This window comes from Coturnix japonica, chromosome 10 (assembly GCF_001577835.2).
Source record: "Coturnix japonica isolate 7356 chromosome 10, Coturnix japonica 2.1, whole genome shotgun sequence".
NCBI classification, from domain to species: domain Eukaryota; kingdom Metazoa; phylum Chordata; class Aves; order Galliformes; family Phasianidae; genus Coturnix; species Coturnix japonica.
In genome coordinates, this window is record NC_029525.1 from 6,111,087 (window position 1) to 6,130,690 (window position 19,604).

General features: G+C 39.8%; 1 protein-coding gene and 1 long non-coding RNA gene across 6 annotated transcripts in view; one reads left to right on the top strand and one right to left on the bottom strand.

Annotated features, from left to right (window-relative positions):
- ALDH1A2 (aldehyde dehydrogenase 1 family member A2) overlaps positions 1-19,604 on the top strand; it is a 61,012-nt gene that overhangs the window by 20,290 nt on the left and 21,118 nt on the right. For both annotated transcript variants that reach the window (XM_032446797.1, XM_015872431.2), the window contains 4 exons: positions 10,584-10,688; positions 10,941-11,081; positions 12,587-12,716; positions 18,870-18,931. In XM_032446797.1, coding sequence (XP_032302688.1) covers positions 10,584-10,688; positions 10,941-11,081; positions 12,587-12,716; positions 18,870-18,931 — 438 coding nt within the window. The remainder of the gene's footprint in view (positions 1-10,583; positions 10,689-10,940; positions 11,082-12,586; positions 12,717-18,869; positions 18,932-19,604) is intronic.
- LOC107318522 lies at positions 1,443-15,537 on the bottom strand. 4 transcript variants are annotated; one of them, XR_001557394.2, is made up of 7 exons: positions 15,490-15,537; positions 10,911-11,079; positions 8,263-8,342; positions 7,191-7,316; positions 6,585-6,694; positions 6,124-6,230; positions 1,443-4,293 (listed from the first exon to the last, which is right to left on the bottom strand). It is a non-coding gene; the product is annotated as an uncharacterized LOC107318522 (long non-coding RNA). The 4 variants fall into 4 exon arrangements; XR_001557391.2 differs by lacking the exon at positions 1,443-4,293 and adding an exon at positions 5,487-5,970 and having other exon boundaries at positions 6,604-6,694; XR_004308507.1 differs by lacking the exon at positions 1,443-4,293 and adding an exon at positions 5,487-5,970.

Genomic DNA, 19,604 nt, shown 5'->3' on the forward strand with positions numbered 1-19,604 from the left:
GAATTCCTCCCCAGGTGCAAGACTCTACATTTGCACCCTCTCTGGATAGTTCTAAAATGAAGTAATTGATATTTCATACTCTTGTTCCATTAATTTTTTTGAAAGAAGGATGTATTATGAAGTGTTCAGTCCCTCCCACTCCAGAGGGGGAAAAAAAAAAAAGGAAACCCTCTTATTTTTGACGTATGATTCCTAGGAAATGGAAGTACAGTCAGTGTTTACATGTTGGCTGTGTGTGTACTTTTATATGTGGTATTAATTATGCAGTTGTTCATGTAGTCACCTGTGTATGTGCTTAAAATGACTCCTTTCTTCATGTGCTTTGCTCTCCTTTGGTGTGACTTGGAGCAGTGGATCTATCAGTTGCTCTCTTGTTACTCCCTTGAGTGCTGTCTGGCAGGCAGTGCCCTCCTTGCTGATAGATGTGCATTCAGACTGATGATGAAGCTCGTGGCATTGCTCCCTTCAGTACTTTCCTGTTAGGAGGAGGATTTCCATTGCTATGATGTGGGAACAACACTGGAAGATCAGGTTTGTTGCCTCTGGCTATTGTTTCTATTCATTTTTCACATGTTGTGTCTTAGTAAAGCACTTCAGCACAGAGAGAAGGAAGTCCCTGCTATTTAGATTACAACCAGGAGCAAGTGCAGGACGTGTCCAGCAACTGATGAGCTCAGCTCTTCCTCCCACCAGCTGGGACAGCTGCTTTCTGTTTGGGTTCTTGTAGCTGAAATACAAATGTGTTCATGCTCTTGTTCTCTGTCTCATTTCATTTCTCTCCTTGAGGGAGCATTAGAACAAATCCTTGATAACTTATTTCCTGGATAGAAGCCTCTACCTGCTTTCCTGGAGTGGTTCCCCGTGACTTGGGAACCTTTGTAGTCAGCTCTTCCAGCTGTTTGCCTAAATGGTCTTCGGGGAGACTAAGAGCAGTGAACCTGGAATAACAACATTTGACTTCAGCTGGGTCCCAGGAGAATTCAGTTATTACTTAATGGATTGAATTGGTGACATATCTTATACCAGAAAGCTGCCAAAGGTTGCATGAAATTAACCTTTAACAAATGGCCAGTTATTGGTGCATACCCCTTACAGAAAGCTGGGCGTTGGGTGACATCCGTTCACAGTAATTAATACTGTTTTTCATACCTTTACGTGCCAGTAGAATTTGCAGTGCTGGGGTGAAAAATTTCTCAGGTTTAAGTCTTGGTGGTGCTTTTCACCATTTAGTGATCATGTGTCATTGTGTTCACTACGCTGAGCATAAATCCTGTCTTGTAAACAGCAGGGAGACTAATGAGGTTTGCCCACATTCTGATACCATTACATGGAGCTCCAGCAGAGAAAAAGGGAACTTGGTTAGAAAAAAAAAAAGAAAAGAAACATGAATTTTAAGGGAAATGCGGGGAAAAAATAGTGTCAGAGCCATGTACACATTTTTTAAGGAAGGCTTTTTATTGACAAGACTTACTTTTAATGTACTTTGCTCATTTAAGGAAATCTCTGTCTAGGTAGGTTTTGTTTTTGCCTTAGTCCACATTTTTAGAACTACATGTTTGGCATAAGGTGAGGGTCATGTTTTTAATTTACATGCTCTGAGTTACTGGTCTGCTTCTATTTAAAAGTAAATAGAAGAGATCATTTTTCACGCAGGCCTCTGTTTCTATATGGAATAACTTGTCAATCATACATAAAAATGTTAAACGTTGGCAGTGTTTTGCTACACCCCGAAGTGGTTTATTTGCTTGGGACTGTAATCAGCTCTAATCAGCTCTTGCAAGAACACATCCAATTTTAGTCTTAGCACCACAGCGTACCTCAGGGTGTAAATTTGTCAGGTATCCAAGCACAGCAGGGTGCTTTGACAGCTTAAGCCCAGTTCTCCCCAATCAGCCTTATGCATAATAAAAAGTATAATGGCCTTTTCCAGTTTGCTGTAAGTAAAGTCAGTGGCCAACCAGCAGAAAGAACTGAAAGAGAAATCAGAACGAAACTCTGAGGCCAGGGAATCTTGCTAAAGGTTTCTTTTCTCCAGAGGAATAACCTCAAGTAAATAAATCAAGGTTTTTCAAGCGCCTGCACTGAAAAGAATTAACAGCCTGAGAGTTTTTGTTGCAGTATTGAATAAGAGAAGAGGTGTAGTGTTCCTTTGCATCTTCCTGAAGAGCAAAAAGGTTTATAAATCAGACTTCTGGGAATTGTTATCTCAGAGCTTCTTCTAACAAACACAATTTGTTTTAAAGGCTTTCACCAAAGATGTCATAAGTGGTAATCCCTATGTTGTAAGTAGGTACTTAATGTGATTTAACTTAATGCTGATGATGCAAAGCTATTCTCCCCCAAAAGCCCATTAAGAACATCCAATTTTCTGGTAGACTAACACTCCTGCTTACTATCCTAGAGATAAGTGACTGTTTAACCAGGATAATAAGGAATAGCCTCAGACCAAGGCTGCAGACTGAGCATGGTGTGGACATTCAGACTTGAGCACAAACTTACTTTTGTGCAGGAGTAATTTGAAGTTGTGTGTAAAGATGTGCACATACAGGCACTTGCAGTCACCTAAAGGAATGTACTGGTGAAAATGGTTGTTTATGCTGCCTCTTAGTAAGGATGGCACAGGTAGAAAAGGGCTAGTGCAAACCATTTGTGTAAATCAAATAAGAAAGTGATAAGTACTGAGTTTGATTTCACGTAGCTCAGTTGTGCAGGTAGCTCTGAGTTCATACAAATAATGCTTCTCATACTGCCTGCTCATTTGTTTGTTTGACCTCAGTTGATTTTGGTTTTGTACATAATGACACGGAAGGAAACATCGCTGGCATCATTTAGCAAAGCCTTCTAAGTGCAGTTTTTGGGGATATTCAAAATAAAAAGTAGAAACTAAGGCGAACTTCCCAGGAGCTTATTGCTGCTCACTTGGGTCTAATATAGAGTTAGCACTTTGCAGGTCAGTGGCTCTGCTATTTGTCTCTGACCTAACAGATCTGGAGTTCTTCACATCAAAACCAAGTCTTGCTGAGCTGAGATCAAACGTGTTAAGGTAAGGATCTTGCCAGTGATTTATCGTGCCAGGGAGGGTGATCAGGCCATAAGGGGCCACTGCAAATGAAGTTGACATTCCAGCAATTTCTCACGTGTAAGGTAATTTTCCCAAATGGAGCTTTTAAGTCAGAATGTATTTGCCTGGTGTATTTTTTTTTGTGTGTGTTGCCTGCTGTGTCTTTAATTCTGGGAGAATATATTTATACAGCATAGCTTATCTGGGAGTGCTCTTTGGTGATGAACATATAAAAAAGCAAACGGTTACCTATAAATAATCTGCTGCATTCTTAAATGGAAGAATATGTCTCCTGCGTACAAATAGAGAGATTGCCCTGGTTTGTGTTGTGCAAAAGGAGTGCATGAGTCCAGCAAAGCACAGCTGATGCAAAGCACAGGAAAGCTACAGACTAATATAACCTTGTTTGTACAAACCCCTCCTCATTCCCACAGTCTTAAATGAGCGCTTGTGGAAGTTTCCAGGATCAAGTTCTTAATAGCCACAACTTCATTAAAGCCCACTGACAGCTCAATCATTGATCCTGTAAACAAAGACACCCTCCCCTTCTCTCCTGATTTAATGGATTTGTTAGAAATGTTTCATTGATTCATTTTCAAGTTGCAGTAAATGCCATCAGGGATCACACTCCATAAAAACCACTGCGGTCCTTGCCCAGGTCATTCAGTGATTGCTTTTTCGTTGTTATCAGTGGAAACCTGGAGCATACTTCATTCTGGTGGCATCCCATCTTCAGAAATGAATGTTTTTGAATGCAGTGCAGAGCAAGACAGCAAAAAGTGAAAGGATGAGGGAAGCTTGGAGTTGGTTCCATAGGGATACATGAAACGTTACGTGAGCTGCAGGATAAATGTTGTTGCTTCTGTACTTTGCCACTAACAGCACAGAAATTCTTCATTAACCTAAAAAAGTAGGAATTGCTTTAAAGTTTCTTTGAAAAGCAGAAAATACTTTATAGTCTTCATGTGCTGTAAGTAGAAGAGTTTTTTCCACAGGTTGAAGGGGACAGCCGGATGAGTGAAGTGTTTGTGGTGGCTTTAGTTCAACAGAAAATACAGTCTGAACTTTCCTCTTTTTAGATGAATTTTCTTGAACAACCAGATGCGAAGTAATCCCTTTAATGAGGCTAAATTGAAATAATGGATGCTACATCAGCATGTGGCACAGTGAGAAGCCAAAAGAGGAAAAGGTAGCATTGCTGTCTGGCGGGCTGGATTTTGTGCAGGACATACCTGTGGGGAAGGAAAAAAAGCAAAGTGAGTGCGCTGCTTACTGCGTGTTGTAAGGACTTACTGAATCCCCTCAACTAATTACTCAAACTTCCTAATTCCAAATCATACAAACAGGAACGTTGAGATAAGCAGGGGCTTTTTTCAAACGGGTGCCCCCTACAGCTTAGAAAATAAACATGACAGGTTTCCCTGTCTGATGTGCTGCCATTTGCAAAAGAACAGACTCGACTCCCAGAAAGGCAGAAGACTAATTAACACAGGGAGATAGGCAGGGCAAACATTTGGTGTGAGGGATTTGGGACACAGGGTGGGGGGAGACAAAATCATGTTACTTTTCACTTTCACAGCAGCCTTTCTCTGGTTCCATTTGCTGCACAGGGAACTTGTATTTCCCCGAGTTTCTCCTCCCATTCAAGCCCATTTATTTCCTAGCATACCGTTCCCAAAATGCATCCTAGCTGTGAGTGGCTCAGGGAGGATCATGTATTTGTCTTGAAGCACCTAAACAGTGGGCCATAAGGGTCTGAGAGAGCCTGAGCTCCTACAGCATCTCATTGCAAGAACCAAAATCTGTGTCACTTCTGCAGCAGTAATATTGCTCTGTGGTAACTGTAATGAACAGCATGATAACCAGTTGTGGTTATCAAGCCACACAGACAGCCTTGATTTATGTAGCGGCATTGTCTGAAAGTGTTGCAGTCATTGGCACTGCTGAGCAAAAGGCTCCTGTGCCGACTGCTCTGAGAAGCAGGATTCAGCACTGAGAACATGCAGGAGGTTGTGCCTATTGCTCAGGATTTGTGAGCTGCCCAGCAAAAAGCATTGCACTCTTAATGTTGGCCTGAACAGTCCCTCTCTGAAGAACAACAGCATCGCTGATCAGTTGCTGACCAGCCACCAGTGGATCTGCTGGGGCTGGCTTTTGCTTTCCTAAAGCCTGTTTATAAAAGCAGTTTTTTGCTGATTCTGAAGCCAGCTGCTGGTTTCCAGTCAATCCCAAGAGTGCCTGACAAAATGCTCTGCTGGAAAGTGAGAGATTTGTTGTATCGAGACAGCCATAAAAGTGAAGGAAAACAAAGCCTGAGAAAACAAACAAGCTGCACCTCTGATTGGCAATCCCTTCAATTTCATTCTGTTACAGTTGTACTAATCGTTAGGACTCCTGAAATGTTTCCAAAGGAGAGGAAATGAAATTGCTGTGATGGGAAAGGATATGAAATTTCCTGACCAGACTGAGGCACAGGTGCCCGGTATCTGTGATGTTATGAAGTATTTACCAAGGGAAATGATGCTGCTGGATTTTTTGCATGCTTCTAAAATGGTTGTGTCCCCCTCCCCATCTCTCACACACACACAAAAAGCCATTCTGTATTTCTTAATGCCTCCAGCTACGAGAAGATGCTGAGGGCCGAACAGCTGTGATTTTCTTATAAAGTACTTTGGCATTTAATGCCCCCTCCCCCATCTCTGCAGATTTAACGTCGAAGGCTCTCCAAGGAGAAAGCCACATATGAAAAAAAGATCTTTGATGGAATGAAACTATAACCAGCCACTAAATCAATTGAGTTAGGAAATTCCCATTCATTCCTCCATTCATCCAGAACCGTATCTCCTGTGGGAAGCCATTATTATTTGGATGTTAAAATCCTCTTCCTGTACCAAAAAACATTTCTGGATCTGCAACAGTAAAAAACAAAAAAATAAATCCAAAAAAAAACAAAAAACAAAAAAACAAAAAAAAACATTGTTTATTAAATCCATGGGAAAATAATTCCACCTCCAAAGAACTGGAAGCTGGGCCACTGTCTGTGCACTGCCCAAATTTCTTACTTATACAGCTGGGGAGCCTGAAGAGCGTCTGGTGACATCATCACTAAGCAATAGTGAATTAAGAATGCAGATCATCGTTTCCCTCACACATCATTTGAGAAGGTTTTCTAGAAAGGAAATGAAAAGTTACATTGTTGCCACCTGTGTTGATTGCTCTTCTGACTTAATGTATCCCAAATTACTTTTTCCTGTATGTTTTCAGAGAAGATGATACAACAGAAGAGAGGCAGTGAGCAGCCAGGAATCCCCAGGGAACTGATAAATTGGTCCCACTTTCCGAATCCAAAACCAGCTCCAAGGTGACCATAAAAAGGAACTGATAGTGCCAGAAAACCAAATCTCATTCAGCTGCTGTGCTGAATTTCAATTAATTTTACACCTACACAGACCAAATAATACTCGTTTTGTACTTGTTTAGTAGTAAATAGTGATGGAAACATAAGATCCCATCTATTCTCTACCCACTGTACGTTTTGTTACCACTGCATTGCAGAGTATATTGTTCAGCCTCGTTTTGTAGACATCAGTTTCTTTCTGACTGCTTATCCCTTGTATTTTCCTAATGGTTTACCTGTATGGTTTGATAACAAACATTAAGTTGCTAACTATTAGTAAGCCAACTGGGACAGATGGTACTTATACACCATACTGTCATTGTTTATTTGCAAAGCCTAACGTGCTTTGCTGTATGCAGAAGACATTTACTCTTGGCTTGATTTCAAAACTGATGAGCATACGACAGTGCTACTGAGCTCAGTGCTTCTTAACAGCAGCTCTTATCCAGAGTGCGTTGTATCGTTTCCTTCCAATGACGTGTCAGAAGAGTCTCAAATTAATTTGGAATTTTACGTGATTACTTTAAATGATCTTTTCCTTTGCATTCAGCTCAATATGATACAGTATCTCAAAGGCTGTGAGCACATGCCCTGTGCTCAGCAGTTACATGGTGAGACTTATCTTTCAGAGTTCTAAATACTAAAATGTCTCGGGAGAGCATGTTTGTATAAGGTTGATGTACCAGGAAGGAGGTACATCTCATTTGGAAAAGAACAGAAATTATCAATTACCTTCAGAAAGTTATTGGCAGGCCAACACTCCAGGCACACCGTGCATGGACACACAGGGCTGAGTGTTTAACCAGTGGCAGTACCATGCAGCACATAGATGGATGGCACACTGTGGGCTTTTCCCTGCTGCAAACCACAAAAGGTAACACTGGGACTCAAACAAAAACAGATTACCTCAGTAACTCCTGGAAAACTCAAGTGGTTAATCAGTTACCTTTTATTTACATATATATGCTTAATGCTGAATTAAGTTGTAAAAACCAAAGGCTGATTTATAGCTCCAGTCAGCCTTAATTAACATTGATTCCAGGGGAACAGTAAATGCGAATAGCCTTTGCAATTGAGGTTGAACAATGAACTCACTGGGTGTTGTCCAATTTGTAGCATGATTTACATGGAAGGCAGCCCTTCTTTTTTCTAGGGTTATCCCTTTTTCATCTGGTGTTTAGGATGGGTTATATATAATCCATAGATACGAACATTTGCTGTCAAATATTCTACCTGATTTAGAGTTAGCCTTTACCACGGTCACTATAAATAAGGGAGGAAAAAGAAAAAAAACAATTTGAGGCTTTGCAGGGATTCCTTGTTCTTGCCATGTGTCATCGCTTGTCCATTTCATGGCATTTTTACGAAGTGGCCATAATGAAAGTCAGATTAAATGTACAGGATATATATGTTTAATCAACAGCCGGTGGTGTCAGTACTGCTGGAAGAGTTATAAAAGCCCCTGTGAATGCAAATTTATTGCAAAAGAATTCAAGTCTTAGTGGTCGGAATATCTATCGCATGGTACTACCTGACACAGAACACCTAAAACTCTCAAAAATGAATTATTTAAGTGTAAGGTTTTGCTTGTAAAGCCGCCAGCTGCTGGATTTCAAGACTTGAAACCGTTCCAAAACACGGGACTAGGTACTTTATGTGTGCACTAGAGTAAATACGCTGATTTTACTGCCAATTTAAATGTGCTCAGTTTACAGTAATGAGGTTGTATAGGCAATACCTTGTTTATAGAAAGTGGAACAGGAAGAAACTAACATTAACCATTACCAGTAGCAATTTCTCTTACCTTCAACTCTAACTTCATACCAAATAGGTCATGCCCACATCTTATCTGAAGTATTTACTCTAATTCTTCTTCTTCTAAATCTGTGGAATAAATGGAACATTCAGTAAAATACACCCTGTAGTTCCAGTCAGTGCATGCATTGCAAAACTCTTTTGTCATTCCAAGGCACTGTTTCTTATTTTAAGAACGTGAACATGTTGTATGTACAGGCAGGGCTGATGATAGGTGTTCATCTCAGCACAACGTCAGCATTTTTAAGATCTCTTTAAAAAAAAAATAACAGACCTCTTCTGTAAGGGAAAAGCACTGAACTGCAGTTGCATCCACTGAAGTAGTTTTGCTCAACCTGTTTTATTCTTTCAAGACAGAGATCACATAAGAAACCAAAGTGTTTATGTACATTCTGTAACCTTAAGCAAACATCTTTGCATCTTTAGCCATCTGCTCCTGAAGCTGCAAGCTTCTCCATTCCTCTCCCTGCTCAGGGCACTTCCCCCACCTCACATGGAAAGTTAATGCCAGTGAGCAGAGTGGGAAGCATGCCTAATAATCCTTCCACATCGGTCATAGATCCAGGTTTCTTTGTTTTGCTTACACATTCTAAAAAGTGATCGTGATATACCAGAGGATTTCTGACTTCTGGTGTCAGTCACCACAGATGGTCCCAGCATCTCTTCTGTTACCTTATATTGGCTGGGTTAGCTCCAAAATATCTCAACAGAGACCAAAAGCTGAGTTTGGAAAGCACTGTAATCACTGAGCAGGGAGGCAGGGCCTACAGTCTGAGCTTGCAGTTCAGAGACACAGACAGGTTCAAAGCAAATACATAGTACGAAGATAGCAACAGATGGGAAACAGTGCAGCAGGTCCTGAGTTAAATGGCCCTTAAAAAAAGTGTGATAGGGGGCTGGAGGGTGGAATAAAGAGAAGGTGGACTCTGAAATGGATTGAAGGGCATACAGCAAAATGGCTGAAGCAAGAAGCATAGATAAGGAAGCACAATGGAAACACATCCATTAAAGCAAAAGCACGCCATCACTGGTTTCATTGCACAGTTGTTCCATCTCCACGGGCTTTTCAAGGCAGGCACAGACTCCTTCTGCCATGTCCTGAGTCAGCCAGACGGGAGTCAGCTCTGAAGCAGCAGCAGTGTCAGTGCCGTTAGTGTGGCACTTAGTCTGAGCAGCCTGAACTCAACTACATGGCTTCCATTTGTCTTAGGAATAGGATGAGCAAGTTCATGTCTGATAACTCTACAAATACATTTATGCTCTCATGTGCAAATAAGAGCGTGCCATCCTCATCGTGTTCTTTTCATTTACAGACTCTTTATACCCTTTGATGTTGCAGCTTTTCATATTGACTGTATTTTCATTAGCGGCAGAACTCCCATTGGTTTCAATGAGGCCAGGACTTCCCCTTCAGCATTTAAAGCTGTATTTCTTGAATACAATAAAACAGCATTGACATTTGAAATACAAGGAACTCATACGGTGCTTGAGCTCTGGATAATTTTTTTCTTTGTCTTAGAAAGATTTCAAGGACAGAAAGAGTCTGAATTCCAGGAAAACTTTCCTTCTGGTCATTTTCCTAGAGTGACTTATTTCATATTTGCTAATAAATAATTGCATCCTGCTCTTGAAAATAATTCAGTAGAAAACTTACTGTATCTATCTGAGCTACTAGTAAAAAATTTACTTTAAATTAATTCATTACCTCTCCCAGGACAGCTGTTGTCAGCACCATTAAACTGCACATTTGGTTTGCCCACATCAATTAAAATGTCAACACGGAGAGAATTTGACAATTTCTATTGTTCCAAGCAAATACACATTAATTCTGTGCTGCAAGCCGTCACTGTAGCCATAATCAACTGACTGTGTATTGAAGAACTGCGATGTTTGAGATTATTCAGCCTTGACTGGATTGTATCAATGACCAAATGTTTACTTACTGCGATGGGTACTGAATGATTACTCCAAAACCTTGTCTTGGCTCCAGCAGTTTCAAGGCTCTTTCTCTAATACCAACACTTATTTCTTTAGCTTATTTGTTACAGTGCTTGTATCAGATTTCAACATCAGCCAGAAGTTCTTTTACAGTTTAATGTTGCTTCTGTAGTGACACTGTCACAGAACACACAAAACGGTGGCTTGGGCTGAGCTTCAACTCCTGAAAACTCTCATTTTCACAGGCATAAAGAAACTCCAGTTGCTGGTTTTTTTTTATTTAGCAGAATCTGCACATCCTCTCCTGGATCTTGCTGTGATATATATTACTGATGATGCAGAGATATTGATGATTATTCTTCTCTTTTCTAGATTTTTATCAATAATGAGTGGCAAAATTCTGAAAGTGGGAGAGTGTTCCCAGTATACAATCCAGCAACAGGAGAGCAGATCTGTGAGATCCAGGAAGCAGACAAGGTAATGCATCCCATGAACTGTTACACAAACTGGCGCATATATATATATATGAACATCAAATATATAGATAGATACATTCCTATGTTTTTATATGTATGTACAAATAAAGCAACAGATCCAGAATACCACCGTTGAATAGTTATTAATCCCAGTTACAAAACTGAATGTGTGACTACGAGATCACTGCACAGCAGATTTCTTAACCCTAGCAATATTATTTACCTTTATTTGTTATTTCTTCTTTCTTGATAGGTTGATACAGACAAAGCGGTGAGAGCAGCTCGCCTTGCTTTTTCTCTAGGTTCAGTTTGGAGGAGGATGGACGCATCAGAAAGAGGCCAACTTTTGGATAAACTAGCAGACTTGGTCGAAAGAGACAGGGCAGTTCTTGCTGTAAGTAGCACATGAAAACCAACAACCAAATCACCTGTTCAATCTACCTCTGAAAGTAAATTAATATGTAAACATGAATAATATTCAAAATACGGAATTATCTTGATGTTTAAAACTACTGACTCAAAGCTCAGTAAAACCGGTAACAGTCTTTCAGCTGCGAGCTTTAAATTAAGCCTGAGAGAAATGAATGTGTGTGCATGGATACACATATGTACACCTAACACACACACTTGTGGCTTTCCTCAAATAACAAATAGAAGATTGAATAAAGTGATTGTGCAGATATTAGTGAAATAGCAGGAAGAATTCTTACTGTCACTGAACTGGTAAGAAATTCTGAGTATTGCACTGTTCAGCTCACACATGAAGCCATGTAAACGGTGGCATTGTTAATGTTATTTTCCGCATGTCAAGTGCTTCGAACTAAGCTGCTGAACATCTTAATTCCAGCTTTGTCAACATTTAAATCATCTTACCAACAGTGTATACTGTAAAATCGCCACAGGGAGAAGGAAGTGCTCAGCAAATCAACTTTACTCAGCCTGTCATTTGATTTGTATTTCCAGAGCCAAGTTCTTTACTGAACTGCACCACAGGCAATGCCATTAATTGCTCGTAGGGATGTAAGTCAGTGCAGAATTAGGCCTCTATTCTTCTCTATAGAAATTCATTTGATGGTTGGTGTGTTACACATGGGTGTACTTTGCCCGTTCTTAATGATTTCTTTTAGACAGCCATTGAATCAGTTAAGCCATGCCAGATCTTAGGACATTTTATTGGATTCTTTTTGCTAAATGATCTTAGGAAACCCTAAGAGGATAGCTTATAAGATACTTTTAAAAATAGGAATATTAACTTAAAAGTAAGGACATTAGGCTGTTAATTTATGAGCTTCCCTAGAGGAGAGTTTGTTTATTTGATGGTAATAAATAAACGGGCTGTACATTATAGATATCTCAGACCTCAGCAGGAGTCCTGGCAGCCATACAGAGAAATTTTTATATTCACATCAATTATACAGAAGGATATGTCCATTCTTCTCTTTATGGATTCAGATCATTTATACAGGGTTACAAGGAGCCCCTTCTCAGCTGTTATGATTAACATAACAGAACCTAGTTTGACAGGCATTTTTATCTTGGCTCCTGATTAAAACAATTTAGCACTTATATATCTGGACCAAACACAGTGGCTATTAGGTCCAAAATGCAGTCATGCACATGCATACACACACACATACCCAGGACAGAAAGTTACAGAGACACATGCTTAAAAAAATCATCGTAATCTCAGAAGGAACCTTGTTTTGTTCTTAAGGAAAAAGCCTTTTTGTTCACAATCACAAAAAAAAAAAAAAAAAAAAGTAAAAAAAGCTGTTCTGAACTGTCTGGTCTTCATTAAAATCTTTCTGTATGACTGAAGAGCTGTTGGACAGTGAATACTGAAGACAATAGTCTAAAAATGCTACTCTGTTTATATATCAAATTTTTCTTGTCCTCTAGACTATGGAATCACTGAACAGTGGCAAACCGTTCCTGCAGGCCTTCTATGTAGACCTTCAAGGAGTCATAAAAACCCTGAGGTATTATGCTGGTTGGGCAGACAAAATCCATGGAATGACCATACCTGTAGGTAAGGAAGATTATGATATTGTTGTACACCTAAACCTTCTGATGGCCAAATGCATTAACAGATCACAGCTTTATGGAAGGCAGAAAAGAACATGCTTTTCCTGGCTAAGAGGAGTTAACATTGGTTTTATCAGTGCTGAAGCAGATGTTTAAAAGTCAGCGAGGGCTGGAGTGGGTCACCTGCTACTGTTCTGCCCTACATGCACATGCAAAATAATGTTTAGTTTCTTTGGCATACATCAATCTGAGAAGGAGATGGCTTAGAGTCTTCTACATTGAAATACTGGAACACAAAAGCTCATTTTTTATAAAACTGACACATGAAAATATGGTGTTAGCTGCCTGTTTAAGAAACAACATGCTTACCTATCTATCTAGTTGATGTATTTCTTATTATTGCTGGTGCAAATCCTTTTACTTGAGACTAGCACTGGATCCAAATTCATTTATACTTAGAGAAGAATTTGCAGTGTTACTGCAGAGAGCTGTACACCCATATTTTGTTACATATACTTCCTCACACCATGCAGTAGGATGACTCTTATGTTTTATGTATGAGCATAATCTTCTTGACTGCTAAGAAATTTATTCTGGGTTTTTTTTGTTGGGTTTTTTTTTTTTTTTAGTGAAAAGATAAGAAAAAACCCTCGCTGTTACTTTTGCTCAACAAGTCTCTTCCTCCTGCTCCTCGCTCCCAGCTGTATAACAAATACAGGCTGAATTTTCTGATGCAAAGAAATTCATTTGCAGTCTGGTCTAGCTGTGCCAACTGCTGTAATTATGCAAAATGGCTCACGATAACAAAGAACAGTTTTATGCAGGTGCAGTCATTAAGATAAGTTATTTATCTTCTGCCCACATAAAATACATCTAGGGAAAAGCAGTAAGGAAAACCCATATGCATTCTATGGATTCTTTTCAGGTTTGTGATGCACACTGTTCATTGCACGTGCATGTTTATTGCATGTTACTGAAGGAGATGAGGAAAGCCCATTCACAAACAAACAGATTTCATTGCTGTCTTTGTACAGTAGACACCTTTACACTACCCATTCATTTCCATAAAATTACATACTGTAACGTGATATCTGCAGTGCTGTAGTTTGCCTCTGAACAGAAGGCCACAAGATTGCAAAAGCAAGGCAAATGTTGTGCAATTTATTGCAACATTAATCATCATGGTGTTTCAGCTCATTTAAAACGACAGCGTGTGCTGACTTAGGTTTATCATCATTAGCGTATTTTCACCAAAGAAATGATAGTATTAATATTTCTGGTATCCATGCTCCTTTAAGAACTTATGAGGATTTCCACAGCCATTTGGGACGAGGTTCATAAATCCTGTTTTCGCTGCTTAGTTTTCATATTTAAACATGCAAAAGTGCAGAGCACACCATGAGCTCATGTACTCCACAAATTTCCTGTTTAATAATCCCTTTCTCCCTGGGCAGGGAATGCCTCCTTCTCACTCATAGGCCCTGCAGGAGTACAGATTGAGGTCTGTCACCAAAAGCCATTGCAGGCTGAAGGAGAATAAATATTCTCTGCTTCTTCCTGACCTCAAATAGTGAAACAGATGAAGCCCCCGAATTTCTCAGTTTTGATGGGTGATAAAAGGGAGAGGGGAGACCACATTTTTAGCAGACCTTCCTAAACACAAACTTCAGTGCTGACACCAGTTACCAATAACAAGCAACATAAGTTATGATTTCTGAGACAGTACTCAGATTCTCAGTGTATCAGTTTATTCTTCCTCTTGATTTAACACTTCTCTGTATGTCATTAGTTTCTAGATAATACATTTGCCGTTCTTCTAAAGCTAGTTTAGGGCAAGGCCAGTGTTAAACAACAGTTCTCTTTACGTTCACCTACTACTCACCATAGGAAGCTCACCATAGGAAGCCTAACAAGAAAATAACAACAGAAAGCAAACCAAAATCCTAAACTAAATCTTCCGTTTCTACATAGAGAGTTAATAAACCTGAAACTTCCCAATCTTTCATCTGTTTCTGTTGAGGGTTTATTTTCCTCCAAAATAACAACAGGTAAGTGATAACTAAGTAGAAAACAGAAGTGGTTTTTTTACAGTCACATTCCTTTTTGTCCCAAAACAGCTAAAAGCTTCAGACTGACCTTTGCTTGCTCCCATTTGTTAAGACTTGATGATTTAAATTAAAACAGAATGAGGCTAGACTAGAAGTTATTAAACTAATAAACTGAATGCAAGTGAAAATGTATCTTTATATACAACATACAGTATGATGTAGCTTAAAGAACCAACTCTGGTCTCCTCACACTCGTGTGCTGTGTGCTACTGTATACAGCATGTGCCTGTATTATGATTGCTATGCAAATAAATTATCCATGATGGAGAATCCTGATAGAAATATGAACAGACTCACCTGTGGAACATATTGCTGCTCCAGAGCGAGATCCCTGGGTAAGTGGGGATTAATTTCTCTTTAAGACTCTTTGGGCCAGGAATTAAGTAGCTGCAAATTGATTTGGCTCTACCAATATCAATGAAGGCTAAAGAATGGCAGTTCACATCAGCTGAGAATATTAAAATAATGAAAAATAAACCTTTTAGAATAAATGTTTGGATTGGATGTGGAATCAGACTATCAGAACCCTCTCAAGCAATGTCCTTACAGCTGCCAACTAGTAGAAGGCTGAGAGTAACAAAGATCAGTGCATAGTTGGAATAATAAAAGTATACAGTTGTAATTACAGAGTAAATAGCCACAGGGTATCAAAGAAAAGACTTGACTCACCAGTGCTGAGGCTTTCAGTCAAGATGGATGCTCACCAATGTTGAGACTCACCACAAAAACTCCACAAAGGAGCAATCTCCTGAAGGAGATGCTACCTTAGTGGTGGTCAGCCCTTAAATGGGATCTAGGAGAGGTGGAGTCAAGCTTCATCCCTTTCAGGAACACAGCTGAATTACCTTCACCTGTGCTCCCACAGCTGACTCATTGCTTGCCTCAGATGGTTAATCAGAGGTTCCGGCTGTGATCAACAGTTTCCCTTACAGTCAGTTATAGCATCATAGACTAAGTGTCAGTAGCACAAGTCATATTGCACTAATCTTAAAACTCTAGAGCGTTTTAAAAGTCTTCCAATTCATTTCTGCGCATAGGAAGCTTTCAGTGCTCACTGTTCAGAAAAAAAAGTGATTCACTTCATCAAACTTGAGTTTCTTTTCCATGGTAACAGCTTATTTTACATTAATGGAATAGGCTGCTCTTAGATATATATCTGGCTTGTCCAGAAGCATCTGAGTAACTTGAAGGCATGTACACTCACAAAGATATTGTTAGAAAGAAATCTCAACAATCTTGTCTTAATAATAAGTCTGTGGATAATGAACTTGGAAGTAGGTGTCCAAAAAAGCAACTGTCTGCAGTCTGGTGGAAGAGAGCAGGACGAGCAGCTCTGCATGGGAGCTGTTGCTTTCAGAAAAGAAAGTTCTGCCCACATTTGTTGGAAGGACAATTTGTCTGACTTGGTAACCAGATTCAGTTTATCTGTAACTTTGTGCTGTGAAGCACACAGACATGTGGCAGTGATTATGGAGTGACAATTTGAAGTCAATACAGTGCTAACATAGCTGTGTTACTGTTGTCACCATCCACCTCTCACAGTAATACCACATACGAGCTGGTATTTTTAACTGACTCTTTTATGTATTTGCCTCTTGAGCACTTAGACGATTTTGCCTCTATATTATTTTTTACTCCTACTTTACTTCTGTCTCACTTGATGAGTTTTCTTATAGTATGTAAACCACTGCTAGCATCTGGAAGAGATAACTTATAAAACCATACAGATCATGTCAGTTTGTTCAACGACCATTTTCATCCCCACAGGGACATTTTTTAGAGTCTGGAGATCAAAATGGTGCAGTGACATTTTGTTGACACAAAGGAAACTGTTTTCCTTCTCCCTTACCTGAAATGAAACTCCTTTCTCTATTCCCTCTGTTCTGTTCCTTGTTTAGGTTACACACTACTGTTGCCTGTCTCATCATTGCTCTCTTTCTGGCCCCTTGCTGATGTAGTCGCTACTTTAGCTCTGAAATCTGAATCTCTGAAATCTGCTGAGTAAAATCTACTGTGAAGTAGATGTACAAAAATTAGCAGACCTGAACATAAGCTATTTCTAATCAAATCCAAGTTGAAGTCTTTACATAAACCCAAGAGACTTTATGGGTTAATTTATTGTCATCACATGAGAGCGGAGAACAGCAGCAGGTTCCCAAAATGTACTCCATCACGATGTCAGGTCTTCACCTGCACAGTTAAAACAGGAGTGAAAACACTGCAATCATTCCTTCTCCTATTCCCTTTCTCCCCCTCATCATTTTCTGTCCTGTTAAATCCTCTTCCCTGACAGGATACCAAGTAACCTTCTCATTGTTCTACAAAATACTTAATTAGTTGAAATGATTTTTTTACATACAGATTTTTTTTCTAGATGACCAAGCTAGATGACTGTTGGCCTAGGTGCACATTCATCCTATCAGAGAATTGTAGGGGTAGGAAGAGAGACCTCTGGAGATCATCTAGTCCTGTCCCCATCCACTTGACTCCCATCTCTCATCATCTTTGTAGCCCTGCTGTTTAAAGCCTGTGCCTTTACCCTTCCTTTAGCTGTGGCCTCACTGAAAAACATTCGATCTGAGTTCAGAGGTGCTTTGAGCCTGAGCTACTTCATACAGCTACAAGAACCATTTTAGGTGCAAAAGTAGACTAAACTGTACTTTGTGTGGGTGCAGGCCAAGCACAGTAACAAAGCTAACAAAGCTGATGGTTAGTCCTCAGACACAGGACATTGTTTTCCTGCTGTTTATTAATGGGTAAGAAAGATGCATCATATTACAGTATACATAACCTTAGTGAGGGCTGAAGCAGCAACCACCATGCAACTCTGTCAGAGCATGAGCTCCATCAGGCCCCATGGTAATCACTTATACCAGCTGTGCAAAATGAGCCAGCACAGAGACCTGCTGCTATAAGCAAGTCAGGCCATGTGAAAGGTTTTCACAGACCACAGGCCTGACCCCAAATCACAGATCTGTTTATTTCATGACCTGACTCAAGCTGCCCTGTGCTCAGCAGTGCTTTCTTTAGTTAAGGACTGCAGATACAGCATAACAGCACTCACTTTAACTAATGATACATCTCACCCCTGTGTACTGTTTTTTGCCATTTTTGTTCAATCAGGACCTCAAAAACAACTACCAGATAAGAAAGTTAAATATTTCCCTCAAACCACCCACAACTGCTCATTCTGAGTCTGCAGTCTGCTTTTCCTGCATCTTTGGATTAGTACATATTCCTTTTTCTGTCAAAGACCAGTGAGAAAAACTCAGAATTTCCAGTTTTCCATCTGCTTTGTCCCTTGATTTCTTCTCCTCTACTTGACCAAAAGGTTTGTGAAAACTTCTGATTCTCTGTTGTCTTGTTCTCCAGCTGCATTCAGCTTCTCCCTGTAAACTTAAATTGACTGCATGTTTAGCTTCAGGCCACGTCTGATAGAGGCTTTGTTCTACAAGTCAGCTATCAGCACAGTTCTGCAGTGAGTGCTGTATTCTCCTTAGTGTTGAGTTCTGCAGTGAATTACGCTCAGACACATCAGTCACAGACCTGCCATCTTCATTCCGAATCTGCACACTGTGATATATCATTCCACTACTTTAAACTCCCCTTGTCTTCAATGGAAGATGAACAAGAAGTATGCTACTTTATTTTTCCCACATCTGCTTGTATATATACCTTTATTCTGTCAGTCCTTTCAGGTAACTTTCTTTTGACTCTCCACTTGGCTCACCCTGAAATCAGCAGAGACCAGTAACTGTCTTCCTTGCTGCTGCCCTTTTTTGTGCTGTACAGCTTGTCTTCTTTCCCAAGGAGCAAAGCTGGTTACTTTCTGATGCGATGCCTGTTTCCTTTGTTCCACAGAAAGAACAATTAGATTGCTCCTGAACCTAGGTTTCCCATGCTGGCTCATGAAAAAAACATTTCCATGAGTTCTTTATTTCTTTTACTGCCATCAAAGGCTGATCCTTAGAGCTTTTTTCCCTCTATTTTTTTTTTTTGTTCTGCCAAGTCAAACTGCACTTGAGAGTAACCATGCTCATCTGTTTCAGATGGAGATTATTTTACGTTTACAAGACATGAACCCATCGGAGTGTGTGGACAGATCATCCCTGTGAGTATCTCTACTAGCGCCTTCTATTTATTTTCATTTGAACCAGCTCTCTTTAAAGACACATAAAACATGGTCCTCAGCTATGTGTGTTTTCCATTACGAAAAAAGCTGAGCTCATATTGTTGACATATCTTTAACAGCCTCCCTGCAAATGCTTATTTGAACATGCTAATAGGGTTTAGGCTCTGTTATTAGGAGTTAAGTTCTCAAGTCATAGAATTCTCATGATTAAAACAAGCAAAGCAAAACACAGTGTTAATAAGCTGGCAGCGGTTATGGATGTTCACACAACTTATGGAAAATTGATGCTTTGCTGTGGCAGTCTTTTTATTTATTTAGTTTTTACTGTGATTTAAGAGGCTCCTCAGTTCCTGGGAGAATGTGATGCATTTTAATTCTATTCTTTCCTTTTAGAAGGCTGGAGGAGAAGAAGAAACTCCAGGAGACATATTATTACAGTTAACCTTGTGTAGCTAATAAGAGACATTAAATGTTTATTTTAGTTGTTATATGAGAGAGAAACACAACATTTTATCAAATCTCATACTGCCCCTACACTCCAACATACATCCTTAACACACTCTTGCTGAACGCAACATGGGAATTACGCTGAAAAGAGAATGTTTTCATAACTAGTTAACTGGCTTTGGCAGAAATTTCAATGGGGGGCTTG